At 43.9% G+C, this 22,746-nt stretch overlaps 1 protein-coding gene across 3 annotated transcripts in view; it reads left to right on the top strand.

The window, feature by feature from the left end:
- Positions 1 to 22,746, top strand: part of ARID5B (AT-rich interaction domain 5B) — a 178,613-nt gene that overhangs the window by 114,149 nt on the left and 41,718 nt on the right. For 2 of the 3 annotated variants that reach the window (XM_055308720.1, XM_055308719.1), the window contains exon 5: positions 20,366 to 20,478. In XM_055308720.1, coding sequence (XP_055164695.1) covers positions 20,366 to 20,478 — 113 coding nt within the window. Of the gene's footprint in view, positions 1 to 18,778; positions 18,886 to 20,365; positions 20,479 to 22,746 lie in introns of those variants that run through there. The other variant, XM_055308721.1, reaches the window with a different exon arrangement.

Genomic DNA, 22,746 nt, shown 5'->3' with positions numbered 1-22,746 from the left:
TGTGTGTCGCTAAAGCCCACAGCATAGAAAGTCTTCACCACAGTGATGCATTTGTCTGGTGGTGTCTGGTCAGAGGACAGCAGCCCCTCGCACCCCTCCCCCTTCCCCACTCCCAGTGGTGGTCTATACTGCCAGCAGTCTGGGACTTTCTCAGGCTCTTGAACTTGCTGTCCTCTCCGTTGACTCCGTTGACTATGTCTCTGTCTTCGTATATGTCTTTTCTGGAAAAGATATTCTCATTGTCATTTCACCCCTCAAACTGGCGAACTTCCCCAGTCCTGCTGGCCTTAGCTTAAACATCACTTCCTCAAAGAGGTCTTGCCCGGTGCTCCCAGGACTTGAGCACCCCGCCCTGTTCCCAGCGCTTCTACTCTTGCTTGTGGACAGCACCTACCCATCCCCTTTCCTGGAGCTTCAGCTTTGTGAGAGCAAGGCCAAGGGAAGTCTTGGGAAAACCCTGTGTCTCCAGGAAGTAGCCTCCCCTATCCTAGGTGGCCAGTGAATGTGGAAGGCTTAGGCCACTTCTGACTCCCAACAGACCAACTCAGTTCCGCTTGCCTAGAAAGCAAGAAATGGGTCTCACGTTTCTTTGGTGACCCTCACGAGGCTAATTGGTGCTCAAAAAATATTTGGTGAAAACAATTCTTAGCTGTGGTATTCTATTTACCTTAGCTAGGAATGAGAGGAGTTTCCTTTAATAACGTGTGGGACAGGGAGAGACATGAACGAGCTCGGACTTGCTTCTTTCTTAGTTTGAAGCAGTTACATAAGCACCAAAGCACCAGTGTACAGTCCTGAGTGAGCAAGCGTGTGTTAAGTGTGTGCCAGTTGTCACTGCAAGCATTTAGCAGCTTCTCCCCCTGGACCTCCCGTCTGAGGGAACAGAGTCTACCCCCCCGTCCCCCCCCCCCCCCAATAGATGTTTGAGCCGGCTGCTGTGCAGAGGCAGGAGCATGCCAAGAAACCCAACTCTTATGCCACATGGGTCCAGGTCTCAGTCCCCACTCACCACTACATACTACGCTTGTGCTCCCGCACAACTCCTTCACCTCTCTAAGCTTCAGTTTCCCCATCTTTAAACTGGTGTCGGTGATATTACCCACCTCCAGGGGATATCATATGAGGATTAAGTGAAGTACTACACCTAAAGCTCTTAGCACAGTGCAGAGCATGGAACACTTGCTAGAGATCGACAGTGTGTACCACAACTCACCTCCAAGTCGAGGGGGATCTGCTAGCCTCTGCTCTCTAGAACTCCTTGCGGGACAGTTTGAGGTGGCAGTAGGGACACAGAGAGGCCTAGGATTGATCTCTCCAGAATCTTCCAGAGCCATAATGTTCTTGTGTCTCTTTTCATCCTCTTCCTACTCCCATAAGCATTCTACGCTTGCACATGCCATGAAGACTGCTGTTCATTCCAGGTGCTCCATGCCCTCTCTTTATCTCTGTGGATTTCCAAAAGTCAACTTGAAAGTGTAGTATCATATTTATTATTTAATACAATTTTATCTGTGATAACAACTTCTGTTGAGCCCCTCCTCAGGCTCCAGGCTCACCAGGGAGTCTGCTTATCCCTTATCCTTCCCTCACTACTCCTCCCCGCACTTACTCAAGCATGTGTGAGCATGCCTGCTCTCTCTCAAATAAATAAATAAATATTTTAAAACATTATTTCATAGGGAAGATGTAATCCTTGATTGGAATTAAACAAGATGAGACTATATGGCCAAGAAATGGTAGGAAGAAAAATCGAAGGCCCAGAAATGATAATAATAATAGTAGTAGTAGTATTGCTGCCAAGGCTACTTATATGCCATTTACTATGTGCCAGGCATTATTCTGAGCCCTGAATCATTTTCTCCATTTTGCAGATGATGAAACTAAGTTACCCATGTGAACCATATAGTGGAAAGAGTATATAATTAGCCTAGTTGGCCCTTAGGACTCTGATGGAAAATTCTTTTTCTTCACTTAATATTCAACAAAAAGGGAGAGATCACATTGCCACAAGTTCTACCTTTGTTTAGTTTAGACGTTTGACTCAATTTATGGAAGACTATGTCTTTGTAGCTTGATCATGACATTGGAATGTCAAAAAAAAGTGCAGGGAAAACACACTAAAAAATGAAGTCTGCATTTACTGGTAAGAAGCACAGAGCATTTGGCATCAGCGGAAAACATAGTCTTTGATGTGGAAAATAGAAGAGTTCTTGCTGTTTCCATTTGGGTCAGAGAAAGAGGCGATCGCTATATGATAAGTTTAGTGGGTTCTAAAGCTAGATGTAATAAGTGACGAGACACAAGTTATCCTGCCCCGAGGATATGCAAGTATGAAATACACATGTCAGGAAAATGTGGTCAGTGAGGAACCACACAACAGGAAAGCAGAGAATATTTAATAAGACAAGTCCCGGTTATCCTGGGAGTGAGATTTGAAGAGGAGGCGATTTACATCTTTGAGTGAGGGGCTGTGGAGGGATGATGGGAGATTCAGAGTCAGTAGGGGAGTAATTTATGGTGAATCATCTTACCCCCTGACATACAGAAGCCAGGACAGCTACCTAAGGAGGAAATGTTTTATTTTAGGTATGGCAGTGTCCTCAGTTTTAAACAGTTTTCCCCCTGTTTTTGAAAGTGTTCACACAATTAATGCCTCTTGCATGTATTCAACAATAGTTGCCTAGCAACCATCAAGAAGCATTTTTGGAGCGCAAAGGGTCTAAAAATGAATGAAGAGTGAATACAGTTTGAGTTGCAGCTGAGATGACTGGATTTCAAAGTAGATCCCCCAGGAATCAGGCCATGCATCTTTCAGAGTAATGAGATCTGGTCTTGCATCCTTGGAGACCCACTGAAATGTCCTATTCATCTTGGACACATGCAAAGGGGGAATATGTTTTAAAAAAATGAAGCTTGATATGCTTTTCTGCCTTTAGGCAGGACTGTTTTCTACACAATCCCAAATCCATGTGGAGATAATGAAGTTTTGGAAAGCCCTTAAGAAGAAGGATGATAGCACCTCCTCTGGTAACCTACTTTAGGATCTTGTAACCTTTGAACTGAGACCACTAGATATAGAACATGGGTTATCAGGGAACTGCCTCTTTTCTGCAGATTACTGATTTATACCCATTGGCTGGCTCTCACAATCTTACTTTATTTGAAAATCCAAGTGAGCTTCCAGATCAGAGGTCACAAACTCGGGTACTCAGAGGTGTCAGCAGGGAGCCCAGAAGGAGAAGGGCAGGTGAGGCCTGTAAGAAATCAGGAAGCGGTGGATTACCCAGGCTCTGTCTAAAGGAGCAGTTGCTTTTAGCTCCAGTCTTCTGCTTTATTGCAGGAACATGAGCTCAGTGTTGTCAGAACTCTCAACTCTTTAAAAGCCAGACACACTGATTTTTATGTGAAAATCTCAGATTTTAGATTAATGACAGTGATAAAAAAAAAAAAAAAAAACCTGTACAAGCTAAATAACCTATGACACCAGGCAGATTTGGTCTATGTATCAGTCTTGTCTAATAAACCCCTAATGCTATAGATGAGGAAATACTCCTGCTGAGGGGTATACTTATTCAATTCCATGAAAATGTGAACTCGTTAAAGTCAGGAACTGTGTTATTTGTGTTATTTTCTCTGTTTTATCCCCAACTGGACTAGCACAGGGTCAGGCATGTGATGGCAATGCAACAAATATTTATGAGTCAACAAATAGTGGATGTGAGAAACAAAACCAGGACTTGGTTTGGCCAGTAAGAAATCAGCACTTTAAATGCTTCTTAAATGACTCCTTTTTTTCCTCCTAAGTGACCTTCCATGACTTCCATATAGATGGAGTTTCCTCTTCTCTTTTGCCACCTAATGGCCTTGTTAAAGTGAGATTTGATTCGTAGAAATGTTCTTATAAAAACCCAGAGGAAAGCCTTGTACGTTTTCTGGGTTTCAGCCTTCTCATAGATTTGCCTGTACTGGGACATCTGTGGACACTAGGTTGCTTTTCTCCTTGGCCTACCATATGCAATTCCATTCAATTGATTGTCTATTTATTGAGCTCCTACCATGTGCATAGTTCTCTGTGTGGTGATTCCAAGGTAGAGGGGATTCCAATGAGCCTGGGGGCCTCAGGAATATTCAACAATTCTAGAGAATGAAGATACTTAACACTGTCTGCTTTTTTCTTTTCATTTTAATGTGTTTTTTTAAATCCTATTTAGGTGACCCTTTACTGTGTGGCAATTTTCTTTCTTTGCTTTCTGTTTGGAGATTTAAAGTGGTCTAAGACTTATAATCAATTATTACCAATACATGTTTTCCCCTTTAACAACCTACTTATTGCCTCTATGTTGAAAGGCTCTGCCAGAGTAGACGACAGTTAGCCTCCAAGGAGGTATACCAGGTGCTTGTGTCAAATGATCCTCGAGCTTTCATTCTACTTATTCTTTCTTCCTGGGTTCTATGAGGTGATTATCTCTGTGTCGAAGGTTCAGGTAGTTCCAGAGTGTCAATACCTCTCCCACCAGAGAACCACTGGCCTCTTGAAATGTTTAAAGTGTTGTACTATTCCCTCGTGTCCATGCCTGTAATAGCAATAATAATGGCATCTACCATTTATTAGTGTCTTCTGGGTACCAAATAATGTGCCAGGCATGTTGTCTCATTGATCTCTTTCGTAGTCTTTCTCCACCATTCATAATCTTTCAAGAGAGATACAATCCCATTTTGATGCATGGGCAAACCTACCCCCAGAGAAAAATGATGACTTGTCTGGGATCATATCGGTTGCCTGGTCTGTGAAGTAAATGAACAGCTCTGTTTTCAAAGTCTGCACCCTCTTTACTTCCTTGTGAGACTTGGAGATCCAGCAGCAATTTTACCACCTTCACCAGTGTTTTGGAGATGAAAGGGGAGATGCTTTATGGCTTTTTCAGAAGCGAACTCTAGGGGACATTTTAAACAAAGTGGATGATTTTGCATGAGACTGTGTTTAATTTCAGAACAGTGTCCTTTCCTGGTGAAGATAATCAGATGTAATGTCATCTGCAACCTCTCTGCGTGCGTGATTTCATAAAACTGGTGTAGCAGTTTATTATTATAAAATTAGTATAGCATAGAACAAACCCGGGATGCAAGCCAGATGAAATAGACAATGAATAGTTATATAAGGTTTTGGAAGCACATGTAGTAGAACACAAGCTCACTGTATTTTCTTCTCAATTGTCTGCTGTTTGTTCATGTTTCCTTTTCAACATGATTGCATCTCAGTTTAATAGCACTTGCCATCTCGGGCTTTATGGTGCCAGGCCTGACATAGTTACATCCCCTCTGTGCTAAAAATATTGCATGTATATATTCAACTGCAGCCCGACATGTTTAGCTAATGGGTTACTCGGAGCTATGCGCTTATATAATTAAGTGATGTATGTAATTTTGTGTTAACACATTTGCAATGTGTGTTTTCCTGGTGATTGCAATGGTTTATTCTGTGTAAAGTGTGACATTTTAATTCCCGCTGAACAATTTCCTACCTTGATTCGCCTTGTTTTTGTGGCAGGGGATTATTTTGCAATCAAGATAAAAGCATTATTTATGAAATTTTTAGACTATCCCATTACTGGGAACTTTTAACTGAAGATCAATCTCCTATTTTATCGATCCCTTTGTTAAAAATCTTTATTGGAATTTAAATTTAATCTCTACATTATAGATTTGCTGAGACTTTAGTCTGTAGGCACATTTTTTTTTAGGCAGCTGCACAGGGATGGGGATCCTTAAGAAGTAATTCTCACTAGGCAGCCTGCCATCTTATCTTCCCCAGGGAACTTAATTTCTCTTAGGTATCACTGACTTTTTCCCTGTTTAGGGTTCTCCAGGAGAGCCAGCGTCTCTGCAGGTTGGAGGGTCTTGGCAAACCAGGTCAGATTTATAGATTCACAGACAGGGCAGATTTCTGTTAAGCATTTAAAGTGATTGGCAGTAGCCAGGCCTCACAGTTTCAGAGTGGGAATTAACATGTGGGGATACACTCTTTCTCTTCACCAATTGTAATTTTGGCCAACAGAAAGTGCTACAGGCAGGAAGGTGAGGCACCAACGACAACCTAGCCCCCTTGCCCTCTTCAGAGGTGTTTATTTCCTCCAGTGGGATCAGCGGTTGGGGCAGTTTAATAAACATTTGTTAGACCCAAAATATGGTAGGAGAGAGTCACTGGTTCAGTGAACATTTACGGAGCACCTACTCTGTTGAGCACAAGACAGAGTCTGGTGAGGGGGACACGTCCAATTTCAAAGTGGGAAGATAGGAGCCAGGATAGAGGCATGCATGATGGAGAAGCTACAAAGAGTTTCCCCTCCAGCTGGAGATGAGGGGAATGAGGGAGCTCTTGAAGGGGGTGTGGTGGCCAGTGTCAGCCTAGGAGGAAAAGTAAGAGTTGGGACAGGAGGGACAAAGGTGAAAAAGGAAGGGTATTATCAGAGGGAAGCTTGTGAGCATGGGCCTGTGGGGGTAAAGCCATGAGTGGTGCTTGTGCCCCCTAAAGCATCCGTTATTGTTGGATGAGAACAAGGCCAGTCCAAAGCAGGGTCTGCTGTGGTCCATTCCCCCGGCGCCCAGGTCCTGGGTGCCCAAGGCCGCCCCTCATCCGAGGAGGGCCCCTTCGTTTCTCAGCACAGCCCAGCGACAGCAAGCAGGTGCAGGCGCTGATGCCAGTGCTGGAGGACTGCCCCGTGGCGTCCCGCGTGCACGCCTCCTAGTCCCTCCCGTTCGGGTCTGAGCACACTTTCTATGTGGTGCACAGAAGTTTCGCCAGGAGGACCCACAGGCCATGCGCTCCAAGTGAGCTTTCTCAGTTGTATGTTTTGGCATTTGGACACAGTGGGAATGTCCTTGTCAGCTCCCATTTGACTTTATTAATTGCAGTTCCTTGGAAAGTGTGTTTTAGTAGTGTGGTCTTGGGATGAGAGAGCTCACCCCACAGAGACCCAAGAGGAGGTATTCAGGGCCCATTGAAACACCATCTGCTGCCAAGGCGCTGCTGCTGCTGCTGATCCCGTGAGGCCCACAGGCACCAGTGTCTCCCGCGGCTCTGCCACTAGCTGGGTGACTGCGGGCAAAATCGCACACTCTCTGGGCCTCCCTTTACTGGTGTGTAAAATAAGAGTTTGGACTAGTGGTAGCTAAGGATCTTCTTAAACTCTGGAGTTAAAGCATTTTATAAGTTACTCAAAGGAAGAATCCTACCGTCACAACACCTGTGGATTCACCAACTCCTAGCAGTGAAGTCGTTTGAAAAGCCAAGAGGCGCTCTCTGTATGCTCGTCTTGTAATGATTCTCTGGCTCTGTATTTGAGGAGATCCTCTACCCCAGCCCTTGGATCTAGGTTTTGATTTTTTTTTCTTTTTTTCTTTTTTAAGATATAAAGGTAATCATTAAGCCTCTGAACATTGCTAGAATATATGGCCCTATGGATCAAGTAACCCATTTTGTCAGTCCTGTTGCAAGAGGCTGTCACCTAGCAGCTCTGCATTGTTTCTAGGCCCCGCCCCCCACCCCCACTTCCCCGAGCCCCGAGGCTGTGGTTAATAATGTCAAAAGAATGTTTTAAAATTGCTTTTCTGTTGATTCCAAAGAGTCAGAGCCCTCACGTGGTTAGAGTCCTGGGCTAGGAGTCAAATTCTAAATTTAATTCCAGCCTCTATGAATGTCTTCGTTTCTCGCCTCCTTACCATTTATCGTGTTTCAGTTTTCTCATCTGCAAAATAGGCACAAAGTGCCTTGCTCCACAGAAGTGTGTTTGCAAGCAGCCTCGTTGGAGATCAGGATTAGCTTTATATCAGGGCGGAATATAATTTTCCATTCTGTAATAGGCATGAAACAAAAGCCCTTTGGAGTGTGCACCTTGTATGAACGCCCCACGCTTAAATTCTGATGAGTCTCCGAGGTCGGCAAATCCCACTCCCTTCTTTATTATTTTTTTGGTTGTTGTTTAAAGCTAAACAAGGCTAACTAGGGAATTCATTTTGGAATAGAAAGACATGAAAGAAAGGGTATTTCAGCTTGCACAATAGTGCAGAGAACAAGAATCATCATGTTTGCTAAAGAACTCACAGCTGTTTAATTTTCTAGTAAAATTACTTTAAGAACTTTACTAATTCAAAGACAAAACCAAACAACTGTTGTTGCAAAACTGAACTTCCACGTGTGAGTAGAAAAGCCAAGCTGAGATTAATCTGCCCCTAAACTCGTATTAAACTCATAATAAACTCATATTAAAAATACAGAGCATGTTTGTGAAAGCAGAATGGAGGAGCGGCCTTTATCTGAAAGGAAAGGCACATAAAGAAGGCAATGGTACATTTGCTGGTAATATGACAAAAAATAGTTTATGTGCTCATGTACTTTGCCCCCAGCTTTTTCTTAAGCTGCTCAGTCTGTTTTAATACCAGGTCTGTTTGCTTTTTGGGGATGGGCCTGTCGGGCAGGAAATTGTCGAAAGGCGTACAGCAGAAATTTTAAATGATGTTTTTAAAAATTAAAATTAAATACCAAATGGAATAACCAATTATTACATTGGCAGTTCGGATTTTTGTAAAATTTTATTTTTAGAGGATATGAATGAAATTGTGCACCTACACTTAGCTCTATAAATGGCAAGTTTCCATATGTTGCCTATTGTCAAAAACAAATAAACTGCTCCTTATTTTTTTTAAAAATGATTTTCTTCCATATTAGGAAATTATTCAGACTTCTTTCCTTGGTTCCTATAATTCCAAACCAGTTGGAACATCAGTCTATTTTTGGTTAGGAAGGAACTTTTAAAATGTGGGCATGAGTTTTTTGAAGTTTCTAAATCTCATAAAAATCAATTTGCTGCATATATATAATAGTTATGGTAGTAGACATAGTGAAGTCATCATATGCCAGAAAGACAAAGTTCTCGTTTCCATCTTACAAGCCCCCCTGCCATAGCAGTCCCTCCCCCTCCGTCCTACTCTGCATGGGAGGGCTGCTAAATGTAAATTTTAAAACACATACGACAACATAAGGTTGTGATTTGTGACTGTGTCTGTCAAGAATGAAGTGCTTACCTGTATTTGATTAAGCTCCTAGTTTCTGGGTTTTTTATGGCCTTCCCATCCCATCACAGAGACTCACCACGAGAGGGCAACCGAGAGTTGACTTTCAAGCTAACAAAGCTAGAAATGGCTTTAATATCAGCTAAGTGTTTTAACTTGCTAAGGATTTCTTTCCCCGCCTTCCAATTGCCACACATGCGGCCTCCCAAGTTTCAACTCACAGCGAATAATAATCCAAATAAAGTTCTTCTGAGGGGAAATATAGACAGGCTGGTGCAGACAAAAGCTTTTGCCCAAATAAGGATCCCTTTTTGGAGACCCCATGTGTTAGATAACCATCAACTGACAGTTGGTCATGAGTTAATAATGTTGGATGCTGAAATATGCATACCATGTGCTATAAAAAATGTTTGGAGGACAAAGACAAATACTGGTAAAGTTAGAAAGCAGAAACATCCAGAGGTGTGCAGACTGCTTGCCTAGTTGTAGGTGGAACCTGCCAAATAATTTCATTTTAAAAATGTTTTAAGTACTACGAAGTACAATGTGTAACATTCCCTGCACAATTTGTTGGCGTTGTAGGGATTTGCTCTTAATCTCTCTGCATGTTACTGCCTTCGATGCTATAGCAACTTCTGCCTTCTAAGAAAAGAAAATATTTCCTAAGCTTATTTCCATTGCTACCATTGCTCTTCTTTTATTTTTACAATGGGAACCCTAATAGGAGGGGCCAGGGAGGGTCTCCATAAAAGAATCTAGGAGGATGTGTGGCCCTTTGATTGGCTGTTGTATTTGGAGAGTTGTTAACGTCTAGTTCTGTTTCCCTGTTGTTGCTGCCATGGGAATCAAAAGGTGAGGGGGTGGAAGGAAGAGGCTTTGATTTCAGCTACTGTGACCAGTTATTTGGGAGGCTGGGACATTGGGCCAGGTGGCCACTGAGCAGCTGCTGTCTTCTTAAAGTGACACCCCAATGCCTTTTGGTGCTAAGAATGAATGGGGAAAGAATGTGTCTCCTCCTAGGCCCCCTTGAGTTCAAACCTTTTTGTTCTATCAACTTTTCGGGGCTCATTGGAGTGCTTTGTCTTTAGGGAATCAGCTCACTTTCCTTTGTATAAAACCATGGGACTTGAAGCACCATGGCAAAGCCAGGAAGGCCATGCCCTTGGGTGCCTTTAGGACCCACTCAATCTGATCTCTCTACCTACTTGCAAGTCAAATCGCCAAAAAGGTAAACTCAGGCAGACCATGAATTTATCCAACAATTTGTGGTTAAGAAGCTTCTACCTTCCAACCAGCCAAAATCACTCAAGGTCTGTTTTCTCTTACTCAGTTTGCAAATGGCTTACATTATACCCAACCCACGTTAGTAACTGGAGAGAATAGTTAGTAAAATTAATAATTAGACAGCCTCTCTTTTTTTCTCTGTCTCTTCCCCCTCTTCCCCCCAAGTGTCCTGTCAAGGCTGAACATTTGCTTTGACACCTTAGTTAAGGAAGTTAATGAAATAATATCTTCATCGGGGCCATTGAGTAACCTGGAGTCAATGATTACCAGATTTGAATTTTGCAAAGGAAACACCTCAGCTTTGGCAAAATTCTCAGATACTAACATCGATGCATGACTATCCTTGTGTATAACAATAAATGGAAATCTTAAATTTCAATGAGACTTTGAATCATCACTTTTGCCGATGATTCTAGCTTCAGATGTTAATCGTGTTCTGTCTACTTTTTAACACGTTTTGAGGACATATCTGTAACCATAACCTTGAATTGTTGACTAAACCAGCATCCTCCAAGAGAAAGATAAGGAAAGCCACATGTAACTTAACATTTTCTAGTAACCACATTTTAGAAGTTAAAAAGAAACAGGTAGAATTGATCTTAATACTGTGTCTTACTGGGCAGCCCGGGTGGCTCAGCGGTTTAGCGTTGCCTTTGGCCCAGAGCCTGATCCTGGAGACCCCGGGATCGAGTCCCACATCGGGCTCCCTGCGTGGAGCCTGCTTCTCCCTCTGCCTGTGTCTCTGCCTCTCTCTCTGTCTCTCATGAATAAATAAATAAAAATCTAAAATAATAATAATAATACTGTGTCTTACTTAATCCAGTATATTCAAAATATCCTTTCAATATGTAATCAATATAAAGTGTTATTAATGAGATAGTTTACATTTTATATTTCCTTCTGGAAATCCAGTGTGCTCGTGGCACATCTTAGCTTTGTACTAGATGTATTTCAAGGGCTCAATAGCCCCACGTGGCTAGTAGGGACCGTGTTAGAGCAGCAGCTCTGAACAGTTAGAGAAATGTTTTATCTTACACTGAAAAAAAATGGGAGGAAGTTCTAACCTCTTGTGTGTGTGTGTTCTCTTTGTTCATCTGATGGTTATCTGTCCATGTTTCTCCACAATGTGGCACACACTCAGTCGCACTAGCCGAGCGCTGTAGCTTGCCCTGCCCCTCCACACACAACCCAGACTCTTGCTCTTCTCAATCTGGACCCTCACTTCACTCCGCTTCAACATACACACAATCCTCCACCAGCTAGGGACTTCCAGGGTGTCACCGTCGAGTTTCTGAAGTCATTCGCCGGTACTGCGGCTGTGTGTAGCCACAAACAAATGAAGCCCAGAGATGGCATGCATAGCTCATAGAAGGAACGAGGGCTGGGAGGGCTTTACCTGAGCAAAAGAAATGTCTAAGAGCTTCAGACAAACGAGAATAGTCATCCTTTTTCTTTTAGGTAAGAGACTGCCCGGCTCCTTAAATTATTCTTTCTGAAAGGTAGAAAAGCAGAAGAAAGTGAAAAATCCCCTTCAGGTACAAATTCCTTTTGGGATCTCTTTTAAAAAAAAAAAAGGGGGATTGGAAGCTTATTCCTTGATGACCTTTTACTTTTTCGTATGTGTATGTGTTTGAAAACCTGAAACGTCTCTCATAACGTGTTAGTCCAAAGTCTGTAAGAAGTTAAATACCTCCATGTTAATACACACACACACACACACACACACACACACACACACACAAATGTCTCTTTTACTTATTTCCAAGTAGGGAATGTTTTCTTTAGAGATGTAGCAAATCAATTATCCTCCATGTTGAAAATGGAATATCTTATTTCCAAACCTGGAGAAATGTCTGAACAAGAATGTTCTGTTTATATGAGTTTAAAAACTGTTCTGATATTTGCTGCTCCTTGCAAGGCTATTCAGCACAAAAATGTAACTTTCACTTCTGTGCTGTCATGTTCAATAGTAACACTATGGAACATATCAATCATGGACTAGAATGAGCGGGTTTATTGATTGTAACAAAAAGAAAAAAGAGAGACAAAAATTCTCTATGTTTAAGAGGTCCCATCTTTATAAACTCCATAAATTAGAGAAATCCAAATGTCCTCAGAAAGCATTTTCAGACTAGAGCCTTAAAATAGCCTAATTGTTTTTTTTAAAAAAAAAAAAAAACAAGTACCTTAAATGAACATTCTATTCTTAATATAGACAAGCATACCAACAAAGACTAAAACTGTGTTTAGTGAATAATTTTCAAGAAATGGAAACATAAGTTATTTCAATATCTTTAAAAGTACACAGTAAACACTGAAACGATGCGCTTCATCTAATAGTTGATGGCTTTCAGGCAGTTTTTTCCTCAAGATCCCACACGATCTTCTCCATTAAGAGCCTGAGACCCAGGGTCCATTTCCAGGCCAGGGGGAAGAACAGCCGGAGAAATGAGCTGACGAGTAGATGCAAAAGTAGGAGTGTGAGCCCCCATGGCATTGTTAGAGACCATTTTTGATTTTGCTGGGCTTGTGACTTTGTGACGAGACCTTGTGGCTGGGGAAAGAAATCAGACACTTTGTGTGCAGCATTAGCACCTAGACCGCACTGCCACCTGTACTCTGTGTGCCAAGCTAAGCCCTCGGGTGTCCACCCTGCCCTGATGTTTCTTGACACCACTGTAAAATTTGGGCTTTTAAGGCAAGAGTCATCCATCGGCTCCTGATGCCATGGTACGTATGGAGACCTTGTCACCTCAAAAACAAATAAGCATTTTCGAAACAACTGCGGATGGCCACCTATGTCCCCTTAACAGGCCTTTTCTGAGAACAGACCCCCTGGCGGCTACTGTGAGTAGCCAGACCAAACCAAAGGGAAGCTGAGAGTTTGGAGGTTGGGCATGGATTTCAGTCTCCTGCCCTATTTCCAAAATTCTCTCCTGAGAGACTCAGCCTCCTGAAAACCCAGAACCTCTCCTCACTCTACACCTCGAAGCCCCCCCCCCCCCCCCCACCATCCTGCAAGTGGTAGTGAAAAGTGTGTCTCTAATCACCTTCTTCTTTGCCAGGGCCCTTGTAGACAAGCCTACGATACGCTTCTAGAACATTTCTGCATTCCTTTGGAATTCACTACATTGTTTCAGAATAATATATAGATAACATTTGGTCATTTAAATTTCTCTCCCTCTTCAAGACACAGAGGGGAAATAAAGATAGAAATCTGCCTGTCACTGCTGGGAAAACCTGACAGAAAGAGGTTTGCCTGTGTTTTAATGGCAAGAACCCGTGGAGTCACATGCTTTCAAACCAATTAGCAATACAGATGAGCTAGCAAATCGAGTTCCATTTATAGGGTGGGGGGAGGGGAGAAGTCAAATAATCTGTGTTTTTAAGTGTTTCTGAGAAATGAAGACCTCCGGGGCAGAGAGAAGGCGGATCAGGAAATAACTATGCAAATCACATGCCAATGAAATTACTAAAACTTTGATCAGGGGCATTAACAATCGCTCCAGCATTCACAAGTATGAAACAAAGCGTGAGTAAGACTGGGCATGTTTTGGAAGGGATTACAAGAGTGTTTACTTACATGGTTTGTTGAGCAGTCAATGAAGTCCACGGCTGTTTGGACGTAAGCTGCCCAAGCAATCCAGGTACGACAAACACACTGGGACATTCCACTCTCATTAGTGACTCGTGGGGATCCCAGTGATTCTGACCAAGAGCCAAAGTGGCTGGGCCCCACGGAAGGCCTGCTTCATTTTCAGGCCCCCCCGCACCGCCCCCCCTTTCTAACAACACAACTGCTCAGCCTTCACAGGAGGTGAAGGGGACTGGGCTTGTGGTCCAGACCAGGCCAGGGCAGGGCTTGGGCCGAGGCAAACGTGGACACGGAGGGCGGCCTCGACCTCCAGGGTGGCAGTGTGCTAGGCCCTCCGGGGGCACCTGAGAGGGAGGGCCTGTGGCTCCTCCTGCCTCCGTTCACCCCTCCCAACTGTTCTCTTTATTTGAGAAAGAAAAGGACCCTTGCGAAGGCAACTGGCAGAACAATTGTGGAACATGAGAGCACTCTTGCAGCGGGGGTTGTTTGTGTTTTTGTCTTACCTGGCGTCTTGCTTCCAAGTCATCGCTTACGTCGGAATGTCCCACAGATGGGAGGCAGGCTCCTCAGTGGCCCCAGGTGCTCGTGTCTCCGCCAGCGCGGCTGCTTCCCAAACAATCCTGTTGGGTGTAGAAGATTGTTTATGGCAAAACAAAAGCAAAGTAAACTTGAAAATTGTTAAATCGATGCTGTCATGAATGCTTTGCGAATTCGCAGAAAGATTGGACCATTAACAGACTCTGAGCAGCACAGCGGCCGTCCAGGCCCCACGCTCTCAGGTGTGCAGCAGTGAGTGCGGAGCATAGTGCGGACTGGGAAGAAACATTTCAGGGAATCATCTATGAATTTTTAACATAAAAACCTTGGCTTTAAGTTAAAGCCAGAATGAGGGCTGAGAGCTTCTGTTTTTCTTTTCTTTTTTTCCCAACTATTTGAAAACTGAAATTCTGTAAGAGATTATCTGTGAAATGCCTTTCTTTTATTACACCCATAAATTTCAGGAGTGGCTTTGATCAAGCCTTCTGCCATGCTTGGTTTCTGAATCTTTTACTCATACATTAATAACTTTAAAAACACTCATCCTATTTTTGTTGTAGTGAAAGAGGAAGTTTCTAAATAGTCAAAAGGGAAACATTGAAAATAGAACACAGTAAATGATAACTAAATTAGGGTATTTTTTTTTCCAGCAAGAGTAATACTCCGTGCTGAAACTTGCCAGAGTATTTTAAGATTATTGTCTATAAAGAAAATATACCAGAGAATTAAGATCCTCAGAGGAAAGGCATTACAGAAATGCAAAGTATTATCAGCAATGTGTACTATACATGGAACCATGTTTGTCAGTCCCTAATACATCAGTCAGAGGAGTTTAGTTTTCTGGCTTGTGTTTAGTGCTTAAAACACACACACACACACACACACACACACACACACACACACACACGCCCCGCAAGGGCTCTCGCACAACTTGCAAATCAAGTGAGTTAACGCTCTGCCAACTTCCTCTAGATATTGACCCTGGGGGTCAAACTCTTAGGAAAATGATGCCTGGTTTTCCATCCCCCTAATTGCAGTCCCCACCAACGAGCTAGTCCTATCTCTAAGTGGAAGCTCACAAAGAATTTCTCGAGAGAATATGGAGCTGCTTTGGCAACAGAATCCTCTCTGCAAAATGAGAAGAAAGAGTTGTTAACTGATGAGTCAATCCAGCTTTTATAGCAGTTTATCTTCGTGGTATTTCCAAGAGCATAAATGTTATAAAAAAAGAGAGACGGTCATGACAGGAAGAACACAGTAGAAAAAAAACAGGAACGTTTAAGCCAAAAGCAATTTACTTTGCCAGTAACTGGTTACATTTCCTTTGTTTTATTATTATTATTTCAAGAGTTGGGGTTGAGCTGAAAGTTTCCCACACCTGCACTGCCCTGACACATAACTTGTCAGAACCCATAGTGAAGTGAATATATAAATGAATGCCTGGAAACTCTGAGCTTCTAGACACTTTAAGAAAACAAACAAAAAAGCCTTGCTTTGCTATGCTGTCAAAAAAAGAGGGGGGGGCCCTATATTTTATTAATTTTTGACGGAATTAAGGAAAGGAAAAAACAAAACCCGTGGGTCAGATGTCAAAGTAGCCTGGAGCACTGGCGGTGGCTGATTCTCCTGGGATTAACGCCTATAGAAATAGCAGTGACTTCACAAAGGTGCATACTCGTTAATTTCATGACCCTGAGTAAGAGGAACAGATGGGTAGTTGGAAAGGAAAGATTTTTTAAAAACCACAGAGATGTTCCACTGTTGAGGCCAAAGAATCAGTGGCCCACTGCAAAGGGGTAATGTGCACGGTGCTCCAAGTTTTATTAGAACTGTGTGGCTTTAGTGGAAACCTTTCACCTACTGCTGAGTCAGGTTGACGGGGACCCGGCTCCCTATCAAGTCTGTAGGATGCTGTTGCCGCCCGAGATGGCTCTAGCACCCTTGTACTCCGTGGTATTTGAATGTTTTCGTTTAGGGAAAGCTCCCTGGTGACTGCCAGCCCAAGTTAATCATATAAATATCTCATTATGAGGCAGAATGAGTGCCTGTGTCCGTCTGTTAGAAGTTACTTAAAACAAGGACTCTGGATAAAGTCCAGCTGCCTGGGTTGGAATCCTTCTGCTCCCAGTAACCAGTTGCATGACCTGTGACAAAGTAATTTCATCTCTGTCTCAGTTTCCTGGCCTGGAAAATGGGGATAATAATCTCACCTTCCTGTTGGTTTGCTGTGAGTTTTAAATGAGTTATTGTATGCAGAGTGCTGACTGGCACAGAGAAAGTGCTCCGTGAATACCAGCTATCATCATTATTTGTGTGTAATATTGAAAACATTCGTGTAAAGGGCATTGACTGAACTCCGTGAATGAGCCAGGCCCGGCCCGGGCTGGGCTGTGGATTATATACACATGTAAAAGTAACCGTGCATTTATTGCTTCACACTTTTTTTTTTTTTTTTTTTGGAGTGGAACTGACTAGAGCCAGTTGTGCTATCAGCAAGTGTACTGCTGGCTTCCCACACTCCTGACCACCACCACACCATAAAGCATTTGTATTCACTCGCCTGCCTAGCAAATGATTTGTTCTCTTGACTGTAAGGGGAAAAAAACGTAGCCTGGGAATCAGAATTTTTACTCCTCCCTCCCCAAAATACCAGCCCCTCAATCCCAAAGCTTCACCTGGGGTCTTATGGTTCCAAAAGGTTTCAAATTGTATCACGGGCCTCCCACCCAGTCCTGCATGCTCCATTCTCCCTGGGACGTTGAACATCTGGTCTTCAGGGCACTGGTGCACTAGGGACAAGATCACAGCCCTTCTGAGATGCCAGACACAGAGGCTTAGGAGTCATCAGGAACCAAGGGCCTTTGGTTTTTCTGTCTCAATTCCCAGAGGAAACTTTCGAGTCACTGGGTTATGTTCCCAGAGCTCAAGTGTAAATAGTGAAAGTGAGTACAGTTTTACAGGTGCCTGGTGTGACAGGTACACAAAGGGCCAAGTTGGTGGGTTTGGATCTTGAAGACTTGAAGAAGGTACACGTGGGCATCTTTATTTCCATTAGTCACTTATTCATTCCACAGATTTATATTATGTAATGCCATCTCCTGGGTGTGTGCCAGGCAGGTGACAGATGCATCTCACATGGTTCTGCCCTTAAGGACTCTCCGGCTGCGGATAATAATAACCCATAAACCACAGCTAAAGTACCAAGAATACAGTGGTACTCTCCAGAAGAGAAAGTCAGAGAAGGAGGGCCGAGGGGAAACCAGAAGAGGGGTGTTGGAGCTTGAGGCTTGAGGATTGGTGGGATTTGCCTAGCCTACCTGAAATGTCAGCCATGCGACTCATTAGGAACAAAGGGCTTTTTTTCTCCTGATCAGATCCCATTTAGAGTTTAAGTTTGTGTGACCAGAATATTAGGTGCTAGCCTGTTCTAAATTTACAATTCTGAGAATCTGCTGGGGAAGGGCATGTGCTTCTCTGGGTTCTGAAAACAGCTCAAAGAATGGAGAAAATAGACCCGAATTGAGGATGACCTATTGTCGGTTCCCGGAACCTTTGCCTGTATTTAAAACAGCCTGTTCAGTACAAGTTCTATCTAAAAGGCCTTTGGGATTTGAAAGCTTTCTGGAAATAAATGCTTTTAGGTTTAAGTGTTTTTTTTTTTGTTTTTTTTTTTTTTTTTTGCCAAAATGTGAGGAAGGAGAGATCATAGTTAGCAAGTCTGAGAACAGAGGCGATACTGTTTTGTTTCTTTTCCTGAAATGTCTCAGACCAAACCCCAAGTTCTGTTCCTCTCCGTCAGCTCTCTGCTCGGCTATTATTTTGATCAGGGACACGAAAGTACATCCTTCCCTCAGGGTCATTAAAGTCTTAGCACTTGGGGCAGTTGTGGAAACCCTTCTGTGCTACACGGAGTCTTCAAACCAAAATAGTCTGCGCCTTGGCTCCGGGCTGAGGCCCGGCCGGTTCATGGAAGGTGGCATCGGGCTGTGACAGGGGAGCGGGAGGTCAGGAGCCACCGACCGGCCCGGCCCGATGAAATCACCAGCCCCGTGCAGGGAGGGGGAGAGAGCAGAGCCTCCCTGCCAGTCTGGCAAGTCGGCGAGGTCCTCAGAGCTCATCCCACACACTCCGTGCTAGTCACCGCTGTGTGTTTACATGAGTAATGGAGCTGCCGGGGGAGGGGAGTTGTAAGCAGAGCGGCCGGCCGGCGGCTCGCAGTCGCAGTCGCAGTCGCAGTCGCAGTGGCAGTGGCAGGGGCAGGGGCAGGGGCAGGGGCGGGCGGGCGCGTGGGGAGGGAGGCTGACATCCACCGACTCCAGGCTCCAGGGCCGGCGGCAGTCACATGCTGTGGCTTTCAGGAGCACAGACATCCTCGGGCAGATGTTCGTCGACTGGAATGGGTAATCGCTACTTTCTCTTTGCTTGATTTTCCGCTGTGGGTCTGTCTACCTGTGATCGCTCCAGGCTGGCTCTGGGGGCCGCACCTGTGCACCCTCGTCTGGGGGGAACCGAGGGGAACCGAGGGGACGCTGGGGCTGGGAAGGGGGAGCCTGAGCCCCACAGCCACTGCCACTTGGTAGACTTCGGCTGGACTGCAAAGGCAGCCCGGCTTTGCTGAGCGTCCCCAACAGCAGAGCTGTTAGCCACAGCAGAAAGTCAACTGAGGGGGACTCGTCCTGTTGGGAAGAGGGGTACACAATACCAAAGGCCTTGACCCCCTGGTCCAGGGGGTGATGTAAGGCAGGCTAGCGACAATTCAAAGCACTCCGAGTTGTTCAGAATTGGCGCTGTCGTAATCTTAACTTAAAGCAATCAAGGAAAGTGTGGGTACGTCGGAAGGGCTGGAAAAAACTGCTCCGGGGATAATTCACTCGTTTGGAATTGTTCAAGGGCTGCTCGGTTGGTTAGTGGTTGGTTTTAGTTTTGCTCGGCTTGGGTGACTGATGAGGCTCAGTGTGAAAGCCGATGCCGGACAGTCGGAGCGGAGGTAAACAGCTGCAGCCCCCTTCTTGCTGCTTTCCGTATGGATCTTAAAGGGGATTCAAGCTCCACATGAAGGAGGAAGCAGAGCTTTGAGTCGCGTCTTGTCTGTGGCTTTAAGAAAGTACAATCTCCACGGAATCAGGCTAACCCCAGTGTGATCTTTGCAAGTTATTTTAAATGATCCTCAAGATCTTCGTAAACTCTATATTGAAAAGGAGAGGGGAGCGTGCTGATCTGAAGGTATCTGCCCGATTTGTGGGATTTGGAACATGCTGGGCGCAATACTGTTAGTCAATACATGTAAGAATACCTTTCTGATTGTTACCATGAAGGCTCTTCCTGTAGCTCTCTCTCTACTTATTTGTATCCGATCCACTTATCCACTTATTTATCCACTTATCTCTCATAATCTAAGAAAATGCTCATGTCTCCAGTTTTGAGGAGGGAGGTTACGAAGGCTACATTACTATGATACCACAGGGGGCTTGCAGATCACCTAGGTTTCTGAAAACAAGATACAGAACAAAAACAGAGAATTAATCTCCGAGCCTGGCCCAGGGTTGTCCTTCAGCTCAGCATGTTTCTTTTCTGACAATAGGGAAGTGCATTTTCCTTCTTACTGTCCTTGAGAGCGAGAGCTTCAGTTTATTTATACTAATTAGACACGTTAACGTGTAATAGATTGGCTTTGGGAAGTGTGTACAGAACCGTACAGCCCACTAAGACGCAGCCCTTGGGAGACAGGAGCGTAACGTGGGGGCTGGCTTCCACACGTGGGTACGCCTCTCTGACCGGTGTGGAGGGCAAGAGGGCACCGCGCTGTCACCATTGCTGGTCTTTAATAAGGAAACCCATGCAGATGAAAATGTACATCAATTGTTCTTCATTTGTTTTCAGCGCCAAATCTTAAAGGCAGACCACGCAAAAAGAAACCATGCCCACAGAGAAGAGATTCATTCAGTGGTGTTAAAGATTCCAACAACAACTCCGATGGCAAAGCTGTTGCCAAGGTACGGTCCTTTGGTCCCTGCTATCCGTTTGGCTGCATCGTTCTATTTTCCCTTTTTTCTCTTTCTCTCTCTGCTCTTGTGTCTTGGTGGCAGTTTTCAATTCAGAGTCTGACTTTGGTATTCACAGCCCTCTGTGTCTGTTCCCGCCACCTCCCCTCCCCTGGGTGGTTGGGGGAGGGGGGAGTGTAGGCATTTTGATTAGTCAACAGAAAAGACTTCCCACCTCCCAGTCAGGCCTGTTGGGGGAAAGGACAGATGATTAAGCGCCCACGTCATTGAAGCTGAGATTTCATAGTAGGTGACACAATGACATAGTTTACTCTGCTTGTGTCAAAAATAGACCAAGCTGAACCATCCTCTTTCTGAACGTGTTCATCTAAATATGTTGCAGAGATTAACAGAGGACAAAATTAGAGATGGCTAGAATTGAGTTTTTTAGTTATATATATATATATTTTTTTTTTCAAAGTCACCTCTAGTTTACCTTAGATTAAAACTGAAGATATTTACCTGTATGGAAAAAGAGTTACATGTATACATGTACCCATATATGCATCTGTATCTTTTTAAAAATCTCTACTAACACTGAATGAAAATCCAAACTCTAAATGGTTTTTCAGGGCGCAGGCCCATTTTGCCCAAGCATTCCTTGGAGTCTCGAAAGTACATGCCTGAGGTATTTAGCACCATGAAGGGTGAAGTGTCACTTCGTATATTTAGACTTATCTTTTTGACTTTTGTGGGGTTGGTCAGATTTGCATGGTTCTGTTTACTGGGTGTTTGTGCTTAGGTGTTGATTCTGTGCCAAAGACAACAATAAGCCCTTTAGGACCTAAATTTGAAGATCACATGCCAACTGATACTATGTTTCCAGATCTAAGGATTAAATTTATGAAAACGAGAGCATTTTAACTAGTGGTGAATTTGGGAGATTCTGATGTAGAAAAATATGAATTTAGTTCTGTGTTGTCAGTCTACTGTTTATCTGCCATGTAGGCCACTCCTCTTCCCTGTGTTCATGAAGCCAGTCCTTCACATTTTATAAATCTTATTTTCAGCAGATGATTGTATTTTCAGGAAGTTCTGAGGACTTTCTGGGTAGGATTTCTTCATGCTTCCAAGAATGCAAAGGGTTAAAAAGAGATCAACCAGTAGAAATGTGTATTTTCTAGCTAAACACAGATCTGCCTTTCCCCAAAGTTATTTGTGTCTTGCTCGTTTAGCCTTGTGCAAATGAGTACACATGGGTACCGAGAATGACATTTTCTGGTAATTTGGACATCTCGGCCCTAGGACTACCTATCAGCTTCCATGGTCTTGAAGAATGTCAGCAGGAACAGTTTATTCCCTGCGATGTGGTTTGCAAGATACTGTAGAGTGGAGCGAGAAGGTTTTAGGATCTTAATGTTCAGCTGAGCTCCCACAGCTGGTGTCTTATGCTGGCACCCTGCCCCATACCTCCAAGGTGACATCATGTGTTTACCCCAGTATGTTCTGTACCTGAGCCCAGCAGGATGAAGCTTCTTCTCATGTCATTTGGAGTTACTAACAAAGTATGCCTCTGGGAATTTTACAAAACTCATACAAAGTGACCTGAAAGAACTGTACCTCCAATATTTCTCACCATGGAAGGCCAGTCAAGGCTCTGACTTGGACCCATAAGACTGGACAGGACAGAGGCCTGTTCTGTATTTCATTTTCACTGATTTCTTAGGAGGAATCATAGTCAAACCTGGGTTTTCTGAGTGACCCTTTCCACCCACCCCCCCTCTCCACCAATGCTGCCGTTAAGAATCTATACAAGGAGGTGGATCATCCATCCAGTGTTGGTTTCGGTGGTGAGTGGATGAGGCATCTGCCGCTGTCAGCTCCTGGGCGCTGGTCTAAATCCCCCTCTCTTCTCAGGGTCTTGGATTACAGTTCTGCTTTGATTGCTTTCAATGGGTCTGGCAAGACCACTTCAACTAAAAGAAACAGATTCGTAGGTATGAAATATGGCGGGCTTGTACATTGACACCAACAGATAAATGTAAAGTCTCTACAGGATGAACAAGCCGCCTCTGGGACCCAGGACGATCACTAAAATGGCATTTATGTCTTAAAGGGGTCTTTTCTCATGGAACACTGTAATAGAGATTACAAGCCTGTGACCATCTGATCACTTCTAAACGGGAGGCAATATTTCAGGTGACAGTTTGGCTTTATGACCAATACCTGTGTGACTGTGTTTTACAAAAGTGCCTCAAACAGACTATTTCTGATTATGGA

The sequence above is a fragment of the Nyctereutes procyonoides genome, unplaced genomic scaffold, assembly GCF_905146905.1.
Source record: "Nyctereutes procyonoides isolate TBG_1078 unplaced genomic scaffold, NYPRO_anot_genome, whole genome shotgun sequence".
Taxonomy (NCBI): domain Eukaryota; kingdom Metazoa; phylum Chordata; class Mammalia; order Carnivora; family Canidae; genus Nyctereutes; species Nyctereutes procyonoides.
The sequence above is the reverse complement of the archived record's forward strand: the minus strand, read 5'-3'. Positions and strand labels throughout refer to the sequence as shown.